At 46.4% G+C, this 19588-nt stretch overlaps 1 protein-coding gene across 2 annotated transcripts in view; it reads right to left on the minus strand.

Moving 5' to 3' along the window:
* tgfbr3 (transforming growth factor, beta receptor III) overlaps positions 1–19588 on the minus strand; it is a 96309-nt gene that overhangs the window by 9718 nt on the left and 67003 nt on the right. Inside the window, exons 6-14 of one of the 2 annotated variants that reach the window (XM_079245317.1) lie at positions 18771–18933; positions 18371–18518; positions 11910–12087; positions 11596–11825; positions 10971–11120; positions 8664–8810; positions 8293–8460; positions 5231–5533; positions 3757–3874 (exon numbers count right to left, since the gene is read on the minus strand). In XM_079245317.1, the coding sequence (XP_079101443.1) occupies positions 3757–3874; positions 5231–5533; positions 8293–8460; positions 8664–8810; positions 10971–11120; positions 11596–11825; positions 11910–12087; positions 18371–18518; positions 18771–18933 (1605 nt within the window). Of the gene's footprint in view, positions 1–3756; positions 3875–5230; positions 5534–8292; positions 8461–8663; positions 8811–10970; positions 11121–11595; positions 11826–11909; positions 12088–18370; positions 18522–18770; positions 18934–19588 lie in introns of both variants that reach the window. The other variant, XM_079245316.1, reaches the window with a different exon arrangement.

Here is a 19588-nt window from a genome sequence, read left to right on the forward strand (position 1 = left end):
ATGTTCTCTTTAGGACTTACAGTCACCGTGCACACCGTCTCTTCCATCTCCTCTACCGCTGTAAACACAAACATGCAATCAGCCAGCCAGACGGCAGACCGAGGCTGGGATCCTGACTTATCTAAACGTGACCACAGAAGATGGAAAGAGGAACTAATGGTGGGACTGAAGGGTCCAAACAGAGGCCATGCTCCAGTAGCGACTGATCTGCACGTCTTCAGATGGATGGAAAGCTACAACCAGGGATCCTACCAGCGGCGGTGACTTCATCCCCGAGCACAGCAGCTGCTGATCCATGCTGGGATGAAACCACACATCTGCTGGGGGGACTACCTGAGTCCTGCTGCTGACCATGTCCATCCCTTTCTGAGCACAGTGTAGCATCTTCTGATGGAAACTTCCAGCAGGATGATGCACCATGTCACAAAGCTCACATCTGCAGCAAATGTTTGATGCCGTCACAGAGAACATGAGAGTTCTGGAGGAAAACTGGGGACGGACTCTGTACTGGCAGGGCGGATCAAGTGGATGGTGATGGACGTGTGAGGCTGAGAAGTGGAGAACGTCCTGCTGCAGGACATTTAACACGACCAGACATCAGCCTCAGAGTTACGGCCCGTTTCCATCAGTATCAGCTCGTCTCAGCTTAACTCGCCTCGGTTTGCAGGGTTTGTAACTCCTCAGCCCAAGCAAGCCGAGTCGGGTTGTGTGTAACGTCTAGGCCGGTCACCGTAACAAATTCTGCCATGTGATTAATTGTCTCAGAAATTATTGTGATAAACGATAATATTGCGCTGAGTGATTATTGTTGTAATTTTGATCATTTTCATCTAAAATAACAATAAAGCCATAACAATGCAAGTACACACTTTCACAGATCAACATGCTTTAGTTTCTAAAGAACATTTAGCTCAATGTGCAGACTAGTTAATGCTGATCCAGTCCCCAGTCTGCTGAAACACATCAGGACTTCTCCTGGGGTTTTAGCAACGTGTTTATCTGGAACATCTGGTCTCTGACCACCGTGTAACACAGTTACATCGTCTACGGTCAGCTCATATAAGGAGACATGTCTGGACTGGACCAGAGCTGGAATGGTAGAATGTCGTTTTTCATGTCATTGTAAAGTTGTGGAATTGCCCTTTATTAACATGTCTGTTCATCCAGGCAGATTATTTATGTATTTTTATTCCCAGCTGGGATAAAACTGACTGATGATTGTGTTTTAAGTTCAGATGGAAGCTTGTTGTGTTGTGGTGTTTAGTTCATATTGTCTTAAAACAAATGCGCTCGGAGTGAGCAAGAGAGAAAAGAAAGAAATGAAAAATATTCCATCCAGCAAACTTATTGCTTATTGCGACAGGCCTAGTGACGTCGGTGGAGGTGGAGACATGTCATTGGTTGCTGAGGAAAGGATACAGAGGGAACCAGATGGAGCGACACGAAATGAAAATCGATCAAGAGCATTCTGACTCGATGTCTACGGCTAGCAGCTGAGTTTCCAGCGGCGTTGAGAGAAGCTGATGAAGCTCAAAGTGACGATCGGCAGGTCAAGGACCACGAATGTCGGAGTGGATCAAACAGACGAGGCTGGAAGTCGTTCCAACAGATGGAGACGTTTTATAGTCAGCGACCGGCAAGCCAAGTAGCAGATTGCCTCGAGGTCCCGTGTTGTTATAGAGCTTGTCGTGCACAACACTGACGTGACAGTGATTTCACACAAACCCCGCCCCTTTTAGACCTGGTAATGGAAACCGGACCAAGCTGAGACAAGTCGAGGTGAGTTAAGTTGAGACGAGCTGAGACTGATGGAAACGAGGCGTTAAACTCACAGCTTACGTCTGCAGCTCGAAGCTGCCGCCAGCGTTTCATAAACAGCGCTGATATCTCAGAAACGTCATGCGTTTATGGAAGCCTGCTCTCCGAGGAACGAGCAGCTCTGCATCACGTTTTGTTTTGCTTCAACTTTGAACTTTGCTCACCACTGATGTCGGCGCAGACACAGCTGGAGCTGAACCAGCTACGAGGTGTTAGCGCTTCCTTTAGCTTGTAAAGGTTTGCATTTAACCGTAGAGACAGCTGCTGCATGTCAGGACAGCCAGTTTGGAAAGCCACAGCGCCTCATTCAGCAGGTTTAAGGAGAACTGATCAGATATTTATAGCAGTTAATGAGATAAGCAACCTGAGGGGTCTGAACGTTCATATTTCACACACTGCAGCTAAAGTACGTTCTATTTAAAAAGCCTAACTTTCCTCCTTCCTCAATGCAAAACGAACATTAATTGTACTGGAGTAGAGCTACGAGCCTTCCTGCCAACCAGTCCGATTAACTTCAGCTTTTCTGAACATTAAAAGATCCATAAAGAAAGATCTCATTTATGTCATTTCTTGATGTTGTGAAGCAGTAAAGCTGCTTTTGATGGCCGAGCCTCGAGGCTGCTATGTTTTTCCACAACTGGCCTTTGATTTGTAGCTCTCTGGGATGATGTCCAGTGTAGAACTGCAGGCCCTCAAAGGGTTGTTTGTTTTGTTTGCCAGTTTTTTCCCATCATGTTTCTGGGATATTTGTGTTTATTTATGCAGCTCCATGGAAAATAAACCCGCTGCACTGGCATATCAGTGTGGGCAGAGCAGAGTAGCTTCGTCTTCTACTATCTGCAGCATCAACACTGGTGTGTGTGTGTGTGTGTGTGTGTGTGTGTGTGTGTGTGTTTTCTGAAATGTGGCACAATGCTTGCAGTATGTTTGGCCAACAATGAAACAGGAGGCCCAATTAGAAAGTAAGAAATCCAGAAGATCTGCGGAGCCGCTGTCCTGCCCGACGACCCCGATCCCATCACGTCAACCGCTCGCGGTCGCCCCTCCTGCAACCAGCCGTCATGGTGTCTCATCTTCCTGATTAAAATGATGTCACTGATAAAAAATTGAGGCAAACACGGTTGACTCATTGTGACCACAGCCCATGATATCAGCCCCTCTGGGTTTGGCTCATAATTAGTCCAGTGTGAAGGCGGTTAACTCCTGACCCCGCCTCCCGCGGGCTTCTACCCCCCTCAGATCTCACTTAGCCCCTGAGACGCTCTGATCCGGCGAGTGGATGAATGAAGAACTAGATGGAGGCTGACCGAGGGGCCTTTCGGTTCTGGCTGTGCTCCCAAACCCAACGAGAGGACCGCCGCTCCCCGCCCCCCCCTCCGTCTTGTGGAAAAGGGAGGCCACAGCGAAGGGCTTAACTGAAAACTGGAGCTCAGTGCTGCATGACTCCTCTTTTTCCACATCTCCGTCTGCGTGGACCGGTCCAGAACAGCAGAACTGGGCCTCAGCGTTAGCACACGCCCGTCTACTGCAGACGATCACACACTCTCGTGTACAGATGCCGGCGTAAAGCGTTGTACGGCTGCACACATGCACGCTCTGCAGCTGATCACAACCAGATGTGGGAAGGTGATGTGTGGTTTTGGTCTAATCTTCAATCTGAGCCTCCTCCACCTTCAGACCAGCCTCCTGGCTTCCCGCCGCGTTCCTTCCGCGCCGTTCCTTACCGCCGCGTGCAGGAACGCGCCGTTCCTTACCGCCGCGGTATGGAACGGCGGTTCCTTCCTGCCGCGCCGTTCCTTACCACCGCGGTATGGAACGGCGGTTCCTTCCTGCCGCGCCGTTCCTTACCGCCGCGGTAAGGAATGGCGCAGTCCTGCAGGAACGCGCTGCACACGTCTGAGAAGCTGAAAACAATGTTTCTGTTCTGCTTTCACCAACCTGAAGGCGTCTCGCTGTCAACTACAAGCAGCGTCTTCGTGGACACCTGGGCGTTCATCTTCATCATCATGATGTCGTTCACATTAACAGAACCACAGGAGTCGCTGGGTTGCAGGCACTGCAAAGATAAGGAAGAGGATTAGAAACCGGGTCAGCTGGATGTTGCAGCGGATAACGCTCCACTCAGACAGACCAAAGGAAGGGTTATGGCTCCTTATGATCAAAAGAAACAATATGACTTTCATTTCTACAACTTAAACTTTGTTTTTGCTTCTAAGGGCTGCAGCTGCATCATCAAGATCTTCTCGACTGGGAACTCCAGATCCGTTTAGTCCAGACAGCAGGAAGTTGCTATGCTAATATGTAGCATAGCAACATGGCTCCAGAAAGTCAGCGGAGACTCTGAGGACAAACCCCGAACAGGAACACGGCAACGTCCCCGTCCACATTACACATTCTGATTATGTCTCCACATAAGGCGTCACATGGAAGCAGAGACTCTGCTGGTTAGAGAGACGTCAGTCTCGTCTCTGTGGGACAGAAACTCTGGAAGACGTCTGTCTCGTCTCTGTGGGACAGAAACTCTGGAAGACGTCCGTCTCGTCACTGTGGGACAGAAACTCTGGAAGACGTCCGTCTCGTCTCTGTGGGACAGAAACTCTGGAAGACGTCCGTCTCGTCTCTGTGGGACAGAAACTCTGGAAGACGTCCGTCTCGTCTCTGTGGGACAGAAACTCTGGAAGACGTCCGTCTCATCTCTGTGGGACAGAAACTCTGGAAGACGTCCGTCTCGTCTCTGTGGGACAGAAACTCTGGAAGACCTCTGTCTCGTCTCTGTGGGACAGAAACTCTGGAAGACGTCTGTCTCGTCTCTGTGGGACAGAAACTCTGGAAGACGTCCGTCTCGTCTCTGTGGGACAGAAACTCTGGAAGACGTCCGTCTCGTCTCTGTGGGACAGAAACTCTGGAAGACGTCTGTCTCGTCTCTGTGGGACAGAAACTCTGGAAGACGTCTGTCTCGTCTCTGTGGGACAGAAACTCTGGAAGACGTCTGTCTCATCTCTGTGGGACAGAAACTCTGGAAGACGTCTGTCTCGTCTCTGTGGGACAGAAACTCTGGAAGACGTCCGTCTCGTCTCTGTGGGACAGAAACTCTGGAAGACGTCTGTCTCGTCTCTGTGGGACAGAAACTCTGGAAGACGTCTGTCTCATCTCTGTGGGACAGAAACTCTGGAAGACGTCTGTCTCGTCTCTGTGGGACAGAAACTCTGGAAGACGTCCGTCTCGTCTCTGTGGGACAGAAACTCTGGAAGACGTCCGTCTCGTCTCTGTGGGACAGAAACTTCTCACACTCATGCTTATTACCGTCTTGCAGGTTTAGTCACAGTAACTCGTCTCCTTTTGGTCTCCTGCTCGTGATGCTGGAGAGGACAGGTTGATACGTTTATTACTCAGAGCCGACTGCGTTACGTACCACCGGCAGTCCTCGGTTCCTCTCGGAGCTCTTTGTGCACGGAGATATTTCACAGTGCAGGAACAGAACCGAACGTTTGAGCTTTGAGCCGAAGGTGAAGCTGAAACTCTGTTTGTTGCCGTTTGTGGAGACGGGGACGTCGCTGGGGTTGGGGAATCTGACCGAGTCATCCTTGGGACAGAGCGTCTCGATGAGCACGTGGGACTGCGAGTCTGAGAGCTCTTTGCGGGGGTTGGAGTCGGATGTGATGGTGCAGGACACGATGATGAAGCCCAGATCTGGGTCCGACGTGTTCGATGTGACCTGAAGAGATGAAAGAATTATGAAGATTTATCATTTCTTTTCTGACAACCAGTAACTTCAGTTTTCTTCAACATGTTAAAGCTTTTTAAATAAAACATGTACTGCGGCTCGTTCAGGAGACGGGTAAAGACCTTCAACTTTTTCACATCTTTATTTTTCTCAATAAGAACAGAAACTGGAAAAGGCCTTCATCCATCGTCATCTTCAACGTTTCTCATTCCACACAGATTCCACAGGACGTTGGACCATCTCACACTCGCAGCTACGATATCTCCAATGACTTCTTAAACATTCACATGGAAAAACTGACTTTACATTTAGTGAAACCCGGCGTTTATAATGGGTTGCTATGGAGACGAACTAGCACAACGGAGAACAAAATATTTTAGCTTCACATCTTCAACACAAAACATCAAAAGTTGTGTGACTTTCACCGCCGTTGAGCCGAAACTTTTTCTCCCAGAAGCTTCTGGAGCCGAAGCGCACCAACCAGCCGACGTTCAGCTGGAGCACGAAATACCGTCTAATTTCCTCTTTAACACAAAGAAAACGAGCGAAGACGGCTGGGTCCGACGGCGGGAAGCTCCTGACAGCAGGACTTCTGGTTTCCTTCAAAAGGAAGAAGTCTTCAGAGCATTTCCAGTCTGAAACTGGAGTTTTAACATCCAGCAGGAAGAATTCACACGATCTTTATTCTGAACGAGTTTTTCTACGACTATCCGAGACTTTAGGAAAATCTTGACGTCTGGTTTGTTTTTAGTTTCCACATCTGACTGAGCTCGCAGAGCAGATTACGTCTGGATATCTTTAATATTTTGAGTGGATGATTGTGTTAAATCTCCTGTGATATCGCCTCATATCAATGCCTGGATCCCAAATCAAACCCAGGTTGCATCACGGCAGCAAACATCACCGTGGACATGACATCATGATTAAACTGGTGATTTAAAGAACCACAAAGCTGGGAGCGTTTCTACCGGCTCCTCGTGCACCTGGGCAGGTGACACAGCTGACCTTTAACCTGACAGTTTGTATGAAGACGTTTTTCTACCTGAACACAAGAAATCTCATTTCTGGTTTATAAAGTCAGAGAGCAGGCAGAAGTCTGACCATGAATAATCAGAAGTCACCCTCAGATACGAAGATCTGACATATAAATCCAGCTTAGAAGTGTTTCTGAGCAGATTTTACTTTACAGACGAGCAGCTTTCATTAGAAAAAAATAGATTTTAAATGATCAGAATGAATGAAGTTCGGATTCAACGCCTCATCAGGTGAAACATCACTGTAATGTTCGAGTTCACATTTTCCCAAAACTCTGAGGACATTTTTTTCTTTCAGCTCATCTGCGGCCGTTTCCATAGAAACAACCAACCCACTGGTCCACTTACGAGCATCCTACAAAACAACTAGAGAAGCATTTCGCAGCCAAGGAGATAAATATTGTGGAAATCCACATCGAAGCTAAAAGGTGGTGGAACATCATCGGGCGAGCCAACGTAACTACAACGTACACATGAAGCATTTAGAAGAACAACTGGGAGCTTTGCAGAAACCTGTTATTCTAAACCAGCTGGTCTACTACTGGCTGGAAGACTCTTCATAGGAAGGGAGATCTAGTTAATCACATCCCAAATGTCTGAATGAAGACATCTCAGATCTACACATCAGCTATGTCTGTAAGGAGAATAAACAGACACCGAGCTTAAGTCCTTCAGTTCAGCACCACCTCTTCACACCTACACAACAACCATCAGAAATTAATATATGCTAATGATTATAAAATACATTCAAATCTAAGTTAGAACATAAAATGTCCAGAACATCCGCTGCACAGGGAACTCGTGCACCTTCTGGCCGAGGCCTCGGGTCGGCTCCCAGCACGGTGCGACTTCTCAGCAGAAGGTTAGAACTCGACTCAGACAGAAAACTCTTTGTCCTCGTTGTCAGTGAAGCATTTCCTGCTCGTATCACCATCAATCATCACTTCAAAGGAACCCAGAATACGAACCTTCGCCTCCTCTGACATCCTTACTGCTCCAAAGCAAATATCTGGAGCCAGACTGCAGAGAACTCTGAATGCAGAGTCACTTCGTTTTAGCAGATCCGCCTCGACAACAGAAAACAGCAACTTTCTGACTCCCACGTCGGGACGGCTGCGTCACATGACCTCACATCTTTATTTAAGATAAATAAAACACTGATACGCTAAAAAACCCAGGAAAAAATATGCTGCAAGGAGAAATGATGATGATGATGATATTAGATAAGAAGTTTTCCACCAACAGCAGGTGGAAACAGACTAAAAGTTTCCTGCAGGGTAAGAATGAACAGTGATGCTGGGATGGCAGAATCATACTGATAGATAGATTACTGTAAAATTACATGTATATATTAGGGGTGGGACTTGAACACAATAATCACAAACAATAACAGAAAAATTAGCACATTAAATGTATTTATCTGGTTTTTAAAACAAAAACAAAATAAAAAACAAAATAAATACAGGGAAAAAAAACAAAGATAAATTTAAAAAGAAAAAATGTAAATAATAAAGTAAATGTAAAAACAAATATATGAATAACAGTAAATAAATAAAATAACGTAACACACACAAGCTAAGGAAATTAATAAAAATAAATATAAATTTTTTTTTTTTTTTTAAATCACAAAAAAGGAAAGGCGCCGCTTGTCGCAGTGATACGAGCAAAAAGGAAGAAAACAGAAGAAATGACGGTTAGCGTGTTAGAAATGCATACCTCCACGAACACCTGGTCATTTTGTGCAACGGTGAAGAAGGTCTGACGGGACGGAGCTGTGATCGGCAGCGTGTTGTACAGCTCCACGTTAAACCGTCCGGCTGGCTCTGGAAAATGTTTGGGAGGAGGTTTTGGGATTTCCTGCTTCTTCCTGTATGTGCAGTTAAACTAAGAGAAGAAGAAGAAAAACAATCAGATTTCAATGCTAAATCAGCAACGTCGGAGCTCAGACGCACGTTACCGCGGCAACATGCAGGGAATCAGGATGGGAAGTAAGTCAGGAGGGTAAATGGAGAAGCATCAAGGTTAGATGGTCTGACCAGCTGCAAGGGCTTCTGGGAAATGAAGTCTTGTAGGTTAGACAGACTCACCGGGATGGTTGACTGGAGCAGTCTTTGTTCCGATAACATTCCCGACTCCGTTGGCTCCTTCGGAGACAACAAGCGATCTGATTCCATGTCCTCATCGTCCAGCAGCCCACCGCTCCCGTTCTTACTCTCAAAGTGGTTTATCAGAACCTGCAGTCCACAGACAAGTTTTTACCCACACAACCTGAAGCACATGTTAAGAAGTGAGAGGAAAACTTCCCATTTGTTTTTCTTAATGTTGCCGAACTCTGGCAGAGATGTGAATCTCTGAGAGGCCGCAGCAAAACATGCTCGCTTAAAATGTGGAAAAATCCTGTGGCTTTCGCAGAAAACATGTGTCCAATTTCTCAGCAGAGCAGAAGCATGTCAGGGCCTTAGATAAGCCTGCTGCCTCAAGAAAAGGTGATTGAACGACGAGAGTTCATCTCCGTGGCACTAACAGGGCTGTTTTGAAGTCTGCACCAAATGTTAGCTGACCTGTGACCGGAGTCGGAGCAAAATTAAACCAACACATTGCAGCACCGCGGTGACAACAGCCAAAACTGATTATGTGTGATAGGTGGGGGCCGGGCTACGAACATAAACCGCCAGGGGGTGGCCCCTGCATTCAGGCACCAAACACAAAAGATGACCTTGGACTTGGACCCAAGTTTTCAGTCTGCATTAGTCCCAAAGAAAATGTTGTTCCAAAGTTTCCCTCACAAAAGATTTCAAGAGGCCAGAGAGGAAGTGATTCATCCCTGCTTGTCAGAACAAAAACGCTGAACAAATGCATTCCTCCATAATGAAGATAAGCGGGAATGTTGGATGTGAACCCCATAAAGACAAGCGCTAAACGTTGTATGAAGTTATTCTTCACTTGGGGACAGATTTCAGCTGATTGTTGGTGTGATTCTCCTCCTCCTGATGCTTCGTGTTTGTTTAGAGCATAGACCATAGATATATAAGGCATAGACTGTATATGGATGGACGGAGCATCCGGTGGTAAAAAAGTGAAGCCGATGCGGAAGTGCATAAAACTGCAGTTCCCCCTTCATCCACTAGGGGCTGCAAAACAGAGCGAATCCCCATAGACTCCCATGTTAAAAAGACCAACTTCACAGCAGGAATAAACATGTTTACAGCAGGAATAAACATGTTTACAGCAGGAATAAACATGTTTACAGCCTGCAAAAACATTTTAGGTTTAATAGGTCAGGTTTACCTTCATGACAACTGTGGGGGGGGGGGGGGGGGATGTTTTTTCTAACTCGCCCGTTTAAAAGTAATTTAATCTCGAAGTTTGGCATATTTAGGGACGTGTCCTTTTGATTGACAGGTACCCGATCTCCTGCTTCCAGTCAGAAGAACGTAGAACAACCGCGGTTTTTAGCCGGTTAACAACGTGACTTAGCTTTAGCCTGCTTACCTCCGTTAGCTGGTTATCTCCTGTTATCTCCGGCTTAGCTCGGTTAGCTCTTAGCTACAGAAAGCTCGGAGTTCGCTCGATGTCAATCATCCACCATGACGCTCACAGCCCCCCTCTCAGCTCCACCTCTTTGCCCATATTTGTATTTTCCTGGCGAGACGACACGCATGACCCTGCCAAGATGGTGATGGTACGAACCGCCCACCGAGCTTCAATTCAGCTCTTCAGAAACCTACAGGTGACGTCACGGAGGCTCCATCCATCTTTTATATACAGTCTATGGTTCAGGGGCAGATCTAGACGAGACGAGCCCAGTCGATGATGCACTACTGAATAATCACAAACCTCCACAGGAAAGGCGTTGCTACGATGATAGCATATTGTACGTCTCTCCAAAACCTCCAACCTCCTGGTACACACACACACGTTTGTTTCTGCTTGTGTAGTCATGACATCAGAGGATGTTGGCTTCTAAAGTAAAGACTTTTGGTTGTCCATTAATCAAGTCGTGCTAACTCTCTAAGCGGCTTATCCCTGCGTAGGTGGATGGAAGCTAACAGCTAGCATCTGCTAGCTCAACCTGAGGAGCTCCTGCATGCGGGCCAAGCAGGTCAGCGACTGCTGTTGCCTGCTTGCTGGCTCGGTCCTGTGCAGGCAGGTAGCGGCTTATTTAAGCTGGTAAACAACCACTGGCTTCTGATGCTAGCTAGCATCTGTGACTGAGCTGCAATGTGCACCTCTTTGACAATTCGATAATACAAGGAAATCCATGAAGTATGATGGGAAAAATAGTCGTGAAAGTTTAAGTCACCATACATTGGTTAAATCACAAAAAAGTCAGAAAACAAAGAAAATTATGCCATAAGCTGGTTAAAATGAAGCCATGTTAGATATATACTCACATAGTTAATATAGAGAAGGGCGTCCAGCGTTGGAAAAGCAATGGTCTCACAACCAGTCAGAGGCGTTTCCAGCGTGTGGTGGGTAGCATTGACTGTTGCTTTGCATGTTGGGTCCTCCAGCGTCAGGTTGGCACGATCAAAGCCACTGGCCTGAGGAAACATCGAAACATAGCAGCGCTGGATGAAGATCAAAACTGTTTTTCTGTATGAACTCATTTTCAGAATAGTAAAAAAGGAAAGAACGTTGTGTGAAACTCTGAGTTCTCAGGAATAAACAAATCCCACAAGGTGGTCCAGATCCTAATTACAGACCACGCCAGTTTCCATTCAGTGATGTGGGCCGACCAAGCGGTCCCCACGCTCAGACACCAAATGCTTGGAGCGCTCCTGCCTGCTTGAGCCTTATAATGCCTGTCTTTGTTATGTGTTCCTTGTTTAGACTCAGGGAAAAAACATTACGGAGCATTAAATGAGAGAGAAGAAATGAATAATTAAAAAGTACTTTGGAGGTTGTCTCGTAAACTCTTGACATACATAACTTATAATATTACACATGACAAGCATCTGCTACATGATCTGATGGCAGAAAGATCATATATTTAAGTAAACGTTGGCTGCAGCTCACCTGCAGGCTCTCTTTTTCAACGCTGACCACCATCCTGTTGTCCTCACACTGCACACTGAACCCAGTGTTCAGCACAGTCCTCGGCTCATCGGGCTCCAGGATGGGCAGACCACCAGGGAAAGGTAGAGGGAATGGTAAAGGTAGATCAGACTGTCGCATCGGCGATCCCGATCCGAGTTGAGGAATGAAACCCAGGAGCTCTGGAGAAAGTTTGCTCTCCAGGGGATCCACTGCTTCCGGAAGTGAAGCATCGAGCAGCATGAGGCAGGTTTCAAAGGAAGGAGGCTGCTCAGCATGATTTCTCTTTAGGTTACCTGGTTCTCTCAGTCGGATGATGAAGAAGTTCGCCACAGCAGTGTGTGTGTAAGACGTGACTGATCCGTAGCCGTGCTCCTGCGCCCAGTTGATCAGCTCCTGTCGTCCTGACGGTAAGCTCTGTTTGGGGTGTTTTGACACCGACATCTGTGAGTTATCACTCACAGTATCAGAGGCCTGTGGAGAAAGAGAACATTAACCCTTTAAAAGCCAGGCTTTAGTTTGCTTTGTGGTCTGCAAAACTACCAGCAGGAGCTGAATCCTTTCCCTCCTGGTCAGCACGCAGAGGTGACGTTTTCAGCCTCAGCTGTCATTATGATGTAAAATTATTATGTAAAATTATGTAAAATGAATGTGTGAATAGATAAAGCAGCATAAAGAGCAACCAGAAGTTTGTATAAATAACGCACAGATCAGCAGATCTGCACATCATTCTCTCATGTCTTGCCTTTCAGGGGAAAAAATACAGAAAAACAACATTACTTATTTATTTACACTATTTGTAAGCAAAATACTGACATTTATTGCAAAATGTGAGACTTGAGCTTGCAGACAGGTTCATGTTAGCACATGCTGCTGCGTCACAAAACCAGGAATTAATTCGCAAAAAGAAAAAGTGGGTCGAGTCCAGATCCCTGCGGGACACCTCTGAAAATCTCCAAACTGCATCTAACTTTAAACTTATTGGCACTGAAACACACACACAACACACACCGTTTCCACACTTCTTCTACTATCTACCTGCTATCCTACTGAAAATTTCCACAGTGCATCTAACTTAAAACACACACACAACACACTATTTACATTTCCACACTTCTTCCTGCTACTATCTACCTGCTATCCTCACTGCAGCACCTCCACCTCAGCTGCATCCCAAACATCTTCTTGGCTTTATTCCAGGCATAGAGGATCATTATTTTCCTGCTTTTCTCATCAGTTGTTGATCTTTGGCTGCTCCTGATTGGACGTCACCATCAGTTTAAGCTCTCTGATTGGTGGAAAGTCTGACAGGAAGTGTCTTCATCATCATGTCCAGGTGAAAATAGATGTCTCTTAGCAACATGGTAGTGATGGTGATGAAGATGTGATAAATAACGGTGGATTTACCATCTAGAGTCTCTGAATAAACACCACATGCTGTGTCTGGATTGTAAACCTCCTGGACGGATAGAAATGCTGGAAAAACCTCCGTAGACCAGCTGGAGGGTCACATGACCACCACAGAGTTCCACGCTGCTGATCCTGAGAGACTGATGGTGACATAATAACCGTTGGAGGCACTGGAGACTATATTGGGTTAACTTTCAACCAAATTCATCTTATTTTGAGATGAATAGGCAGAAAACATGATTTTTTTTTTCTTTGCTTCAAGCACAGTCCTGCTCTTAATCTGAGTCAACAGTGAATCATGCGAATGAGTGTGAGGTAATGGGCGCGTCGCAGCTCGATCAATGCTGAGAAACCAACATAAAATTTGCGTCCTGCCCTGCTGCTCCCTTAGAGAGTGAAAACTCAATCTTCCTGCAGCTATTTCCCACACAGGCCCGTCTCTTGAGCAACACTGACATGCGTTTTATTAAGACATCATACAGTATGAGTTGCATTGCTGACTATCTCCCAACACTGATTGCACAAGTGCAGCATGGCATTCACTGCTGTGGGTAAGTGAAAGTCAGTTACGGTAAATGAAAACCTTCTGGGCTTCACAAAGCATCCAGCTGCTTGCAACTGGTTTACACAACAATCAACAAGATCAACAGAAAAAGGTGCATCTTTTAGGAACTCATTGGTGACCATTTCCAGACACATTGATCATGTATCTTCTGCAGCTCGATGCGCTGTAAATCAGCTGCTCTGCTTGTTTGTCATGCATGCACTCCCACAGTTTACGACAATGCCTTTAGGTGTTTGACACAGAGCTACACGTCTAACTTCACACACGCGCACACACAATGACAACTTTCTTCTTCAGCTGGGTTTTTAACATTTGTTTTAAAAGGGATTTCCATTTTAAGAGACATTTTAATGAAAAACATTTTTACTGGCTTTGTGTTGATATGATGTCATCAGTTTATGTCGCCTTTTATTTAATGTTCTTGTGGTGCTTTGAGATGTGATTTAAAACTAAAATGCATTATTTGCTAACAGATAGCAGGTGTTTGTCAGCTGCAGTTTGTGCCTGAATCATGGTTTCTACTCCTTTATTAACTCTAACTGGTGGGAGGGAGGGGTGTTGGCGTAAGGGCAGGTTAAGGTCTCTTCATGTTAGATTCAGTTCATTTTCTTTGTCAATAAATTTAAAATGAGCATCAAAACTTTCAAATCCATCAGCAGGATTTTATTTTGTGAGAATCAAAGAAAAAGTCCTGAATTCGTAACATAACTATCTTTCTGCCCCAAATCTGTGTTATTTTAGGTAGTTTTTATGTAAAATCCTGCTGAATGAAAGACACACAGTTAAAAAGAGGATGTCCAAGCTCTTCTGAGTGGACAGTTTTATGCAGAGCCATCTGCAGGAGGGGGGTAACTGGAGTGGATCTTGTTGTCAGTAGGAGGAAGACGTCACTGCTGACTGATGTAGCTGCAAACATTTCTACTTTAGATACAAATTAATCTTTAGGACAATGGAGTGTCATGTGACTTTTAATGTAAAGATCCTCAACAGAAGCCGGTCTCCCCATACAACCATGAACTCCTGTGATATATTTTACTGTTCGTTTATCGGTCGTGTCGAATGTGGAGCAAAAGACCGGCAACATTGCTTCCATCTTGGTTCTTTCTCAGTGAACACTAAAAGAGAAACATGAACTGAAGAGCAATTTATGACAAATACACTGTCATCAGGGCTTACTGCAGACTTAATATACAGCTTTCTGTGTGAAACTTTATATTTGATTTTGAACAAATGTCTCAAATTTCACACCATTTCTTTGGTTTTGTTTTCTGCCTTTGGTGTCGCCGTTTCCCGTTTCTCCAGGGTCAGAGTAGGTAGGACATTTCACTGCCAAGTCATGTTTTTATAAATCCCAAAAGTCAACTATAATTGCCGTATGCCGGGTTTTTTGCAACAGCTTTGTAAATGAGGCCCTATAATTGGAAAATAGAAGATGGAGAAACTGGTCTGATGAGTCTCCAGTTCAGCTCCACATTCACATGGTAGGATCAGAATCTGCTGGAAACATCATGACAACATGGATCCATCCTGCCGTCAGGATCAACGCTTCAGGCTGCTGCTGGTGGAATGGTGGGGGGAGGTTTTCTGGTCCCACTTTGGTCTCCTTAGTACCAACATGACATGGTTTAACCTCCACCGCCTACCTGAGTCCTGCTGCTGACCATGTCCATCCCTTTCTGAGCACTGTGTAGCAACTTCTGATGGAAACTTCCAGCAGGATGATGCACCATGTCACAAAGCTCCAAAATCACCATGACGATGAGTTCACTGTCCTCCAACGGCTCCACAGTCACCAGATCTACATCCAGCAGAGCAGCTTTGGGATGTGGAGGAACGGGAGATTCTCATCATGATGAGGTGGAACGGGAGATTCTCATCATGATGAGGTGGAACGGGAGATTCTCATCATGATGAGGTGGAACGGGAGATTCTCATGGTGATGAGGTGGAACGGGAGATTCTCATCATGATGAGGTGGAACGGGAGATTCTCATGGTGATGAGGTGGAACAGGAGATTCTCATCATGATGAGGTGGAACGGGAGATTCTCATGGTGATGAGGTGGAACGGGAGATTCTCATCATGATGAGGTGGAACGGGAGATTCTCATTATGATGAGGTGGAACGGGAGATTCTCATGGTGATGAGGTGGAACGGGAGATTCTCATGGTGATGAGGTGGAACGGGAGATTCTCATCATGATGAGGTGGAACGGGAGATTCTCATTATGATGAGGTGGAACGGGAGATTCTCATGGTGATGAGGTGGAACGGGAGATTCTCATCATGATGAGGTGGAACGGGAGATTCTCATCATGATGAGGTGGAACGGGAGATTCTCATGGTGATGTGGTGGAACGGGAGATTCTCATCATGATGAGGTGGAACGGGGGATTCTCATGGTGATGAGGTGGAACGGGAGATTCTCATCATGATGTGGTGGAACGGGAGATTCTCATCATGATGAGGTGGAACGGGAGATTCTCATGGTGATGTGGTGGAACGGGAGATTCTCATCATGATGAGGTGGAACGGGAGATTCTCATGGTGATGAGGTGGAACAGGAGATTCTCATCATGATGTGGTGGAACGGGAGATTCTCATCATGATGAGGTGGAACGGGAGATTCTCATCATGATGAGGTGGAACGGGAGATTCTCATGGTGATGAGGTGGAACGGGAGAGTCTCATCATGATGAGGTGGAACGGGAGAGTCTCATCATGATGAGGTGGAACGGGGGATTCTCATGGTGATGAGGTGGAATGGGAGATTCTCATCATGATGAGGTGGAACGGGAGAGTCTCATCATGATGAGGTGGAATGGGAGATTCTCATCGTGATGAGGTGGAACGGGAGATTCTCATGGTGATGAGGTGGAACGGGAGATTCTCATGGTGATGTGGTGGAACGGGAGATTCTCATGGTGTGGAGGTGGAATGGGAGATTCTCATCATGATGAGGTGGAACGGGAGATTCTCATGGTGATGAGGTGGAACGGGAGATTCTCATGGTGATGAGGTGGAACGGGAGATTCTCATCACGATGAGGTGGAACGGGAGATTCTCATGGTGATGAGGTGGAATGGGAGATTCTCATGGTGATGAGGTGGAACGGGAGATTCTCATCATGATGAGGTGGAACGGGAGATTCTCATGGTTATGTGGTGGAACGGGAGATTCTCATCATGATGAGGTGGAACGGGAGATTCTCATCATGATGAGGTGGAACGGGAGATTCTCATCATGATGAGGTGGAACGGGAGATTCTCATGGTGATGTGGTGGAACGGGAGATTCTCATGGTGATGAGGTGGAACGGGAGATTCTCATGGTGATGAGGTGGAACGGGAGATTCTCATGGTGATGAGGTGGAATGGGAGATTCTCATCATGATGAGGTGGAACGGGAGATTCTCATGGTGTGGAGGTGGAATGGGAGATTCTCATCATGACGAGGTGGAACGGGAGATTCTCATCATGACGAGGTGGAACGGGAGATTCTCATGGTGATGAGGTGGAACGGGAGATTCTCATCACGATGAGGTGGAACGGGAGATTCTCATGGTGATGAGGTGGAATGGGAGATTCTCATGGTGATGAGGTGGAATGGGAGATTCTCATGGTGATGAGGTGGAATGGGAGATTCTCATCATGACGAGGTGGAATGGGATATTCTCATGGTGATGAGGTGGAACGGGAGATTCTCATGATGACGAGGTGGAACGGGAGATTCTCATGGTGATGAGGTGGAATGGGAGATTCTCATCATGATGAGGTGGAACGGGAGAGTCTCATCATGATGAGGTGGAATGGGAGATTCTCATCATGATGAGGTGGAACGGGAGATTCTCATCATGATGAGGTGGAACGGGAGATTCTCATGGTGATGAGGTGGAATGGGAGATTCTCATCATGATGAGGTGGAACGGGAGAGTCTCATCATGATGAGGTGGAATGGGAGATTCTCATCATGATGAGGTGGAACGGGAGATTCTCATGGTGATGAGGTGGAACGGGAGATTCTCATCATGATGAGGTGGAACGGGAGATTCTCATCATGATGAGGTGGAACGGGAGATTCTCATGGTGATGTGCAGCAACTGCCCGATACTTCATGTCCATATAGAGAAAAACTTGTTGAATCTAAGACACTAATAATGCAGGGGGTCAACATGACGGTTTTCACCCCCAACAGATTCTTTACAGTGTTACCAAGTGTAACCTTGGGTTTCAGGAGGTTTGACCTGGAATCACTGAGAACCTGACTGACTTCATGTACAACACTAGTCAGACAGCTGTATAAACACATCTGAGAAGTGCAGCATCACGGCTGTAGAAGGACAGGGTCAGAACCCCCCCCCCACCACCACCACCTCGCTGGAATCAGCGCAGAACCAGGAGAGCTGGGAGGTCCACGGAAGTCAGCAGCAAACAATCCCTCGCAGAGTTAAAACCAAGACAGGCTGGGTGATTTCCAGTTCAACGTCTCGTCAGTGTGTTCATCATATTCTTCAGATTCCTAAAAGTCCTGAAAGGTTTGAGTAGCACTAATGAAGATCTAATTTCCAAAGACACACTTCTGGTGAAAAACCGGATCTCTAAGTGAAGCGAACTCTGACAGATAATTATCCAGTGTTTGTCTTGGTGTGTGGTGAGGTGGCCCCCATAGCTCGCAGCTTCAGAAAAGCTTCCACTCCAGCTCTGCTCATAACTCACACTGTAGACGAATGCAAAGCAGCTCAGACTCAAAACGGATCAACTTCTGCCCCCCCCTCTGAAGTCTTACCACAACATCCAGCTTCCCCATCACATTGTGGGTTTTGACGAGCCAGTTGACCGGCTTTGGACATTTAAGCAGCAAGACGACGTCGCGCAGCACCAGAGCTTCATCGTTCAGAGAACGAAGATCCACAGTGACTTCCACCTGGAAAGAACTGCTGAAAAGGGAGGAAAGGGAACGTGGTGTTATCAGGCCTTCTGCGTCTGGCCAACTCATTACAGCCTGGACTCCAACCCAGGAAAAGAAGCACATGTGCACAACAGATGAGATAGCACCAACGTCAGATACAACACGGATTATAAAGCACTTCCAGATTTGCAGAATGAGGATGTTTTCAAGCTGTTGCAGTGAATCCCTCCCACTCCCACAGACCAGCCACAGCACCCTCAGAAATAAACCGGCTCACCTGCTGGAGCTGGGCGCTTGCAGCTCGATGATGTGCACCTCCCGGCCTCTCTCGGGCACGGACAGGACACAGCCTTTAGACGCCTGCCGCTTGTTGTAGCTGCCCAGGTAGTTCAGAGACAGGAAGTTGGGGTCAATCTTGCAGGTTTCAGAAAACGTGGGACCTGAAAGTAGATGTTTGAGTTACTGGCTGGTGGATCTGGGCGCTTATTCTGATCCAAGAAAGGAGGAATAACACTTCCAGTTACTTTTCCACTGCTGAGATCAGAAAAGGGGGTGAAAGCAGAACTCTGCTTCTAACAGGAGTTAAATGTTCTGTTCCGAGAGACGTCAGCAGGATGAAGGTTTGCGTGGACGAGCAACCCAGAAACTGGGACTTTAAATGTCCCAAACCAAAGCCGAGGCTCTGGGCGTCCTGACAGGATGTGGTTCGGCTCGTTCTGGTTGGCATGACCCGTGTTCTCTTTCACACGGATGTTTTTTCCTTCCTTTCAAAGATGGAAAATTAAGCAGGGATGCAATAACGGGACGATAATCAGAGACACATTTAATCCTCCTCCATGTGTTTTTTTTCTCCTCCAACTCATTTAAAAACTGGTTTACATGAAAAGTGAAGTTTCTTTTCAACACAGAACACAAGACAGATGCTTAAAAGCTGCATCCTCCTCTCCACACTGGTGCCAGTTTCACAGAGAGACCTTGAAAAGATGAGCAGTAAGTCCTGCAGTACGAAGAGAAAACTCGGTATCATCGTGCATGTGAAGTAACAAACAAACTGCGTAACTCTTTTACTCACTAAAGTATGTGCAAATCCACACA

Source organism: Telmatherina bonti, assembly GCF_933228915.1.
Source record: "Telmatherina bonti genome assembly, chromosome: 8".
NCBI lineage: Eukaryota > Metazoa > Chordata > Actinopteri > Atheriniformes > Telmatherinidae > Telmatherina > Telmatherina bonti.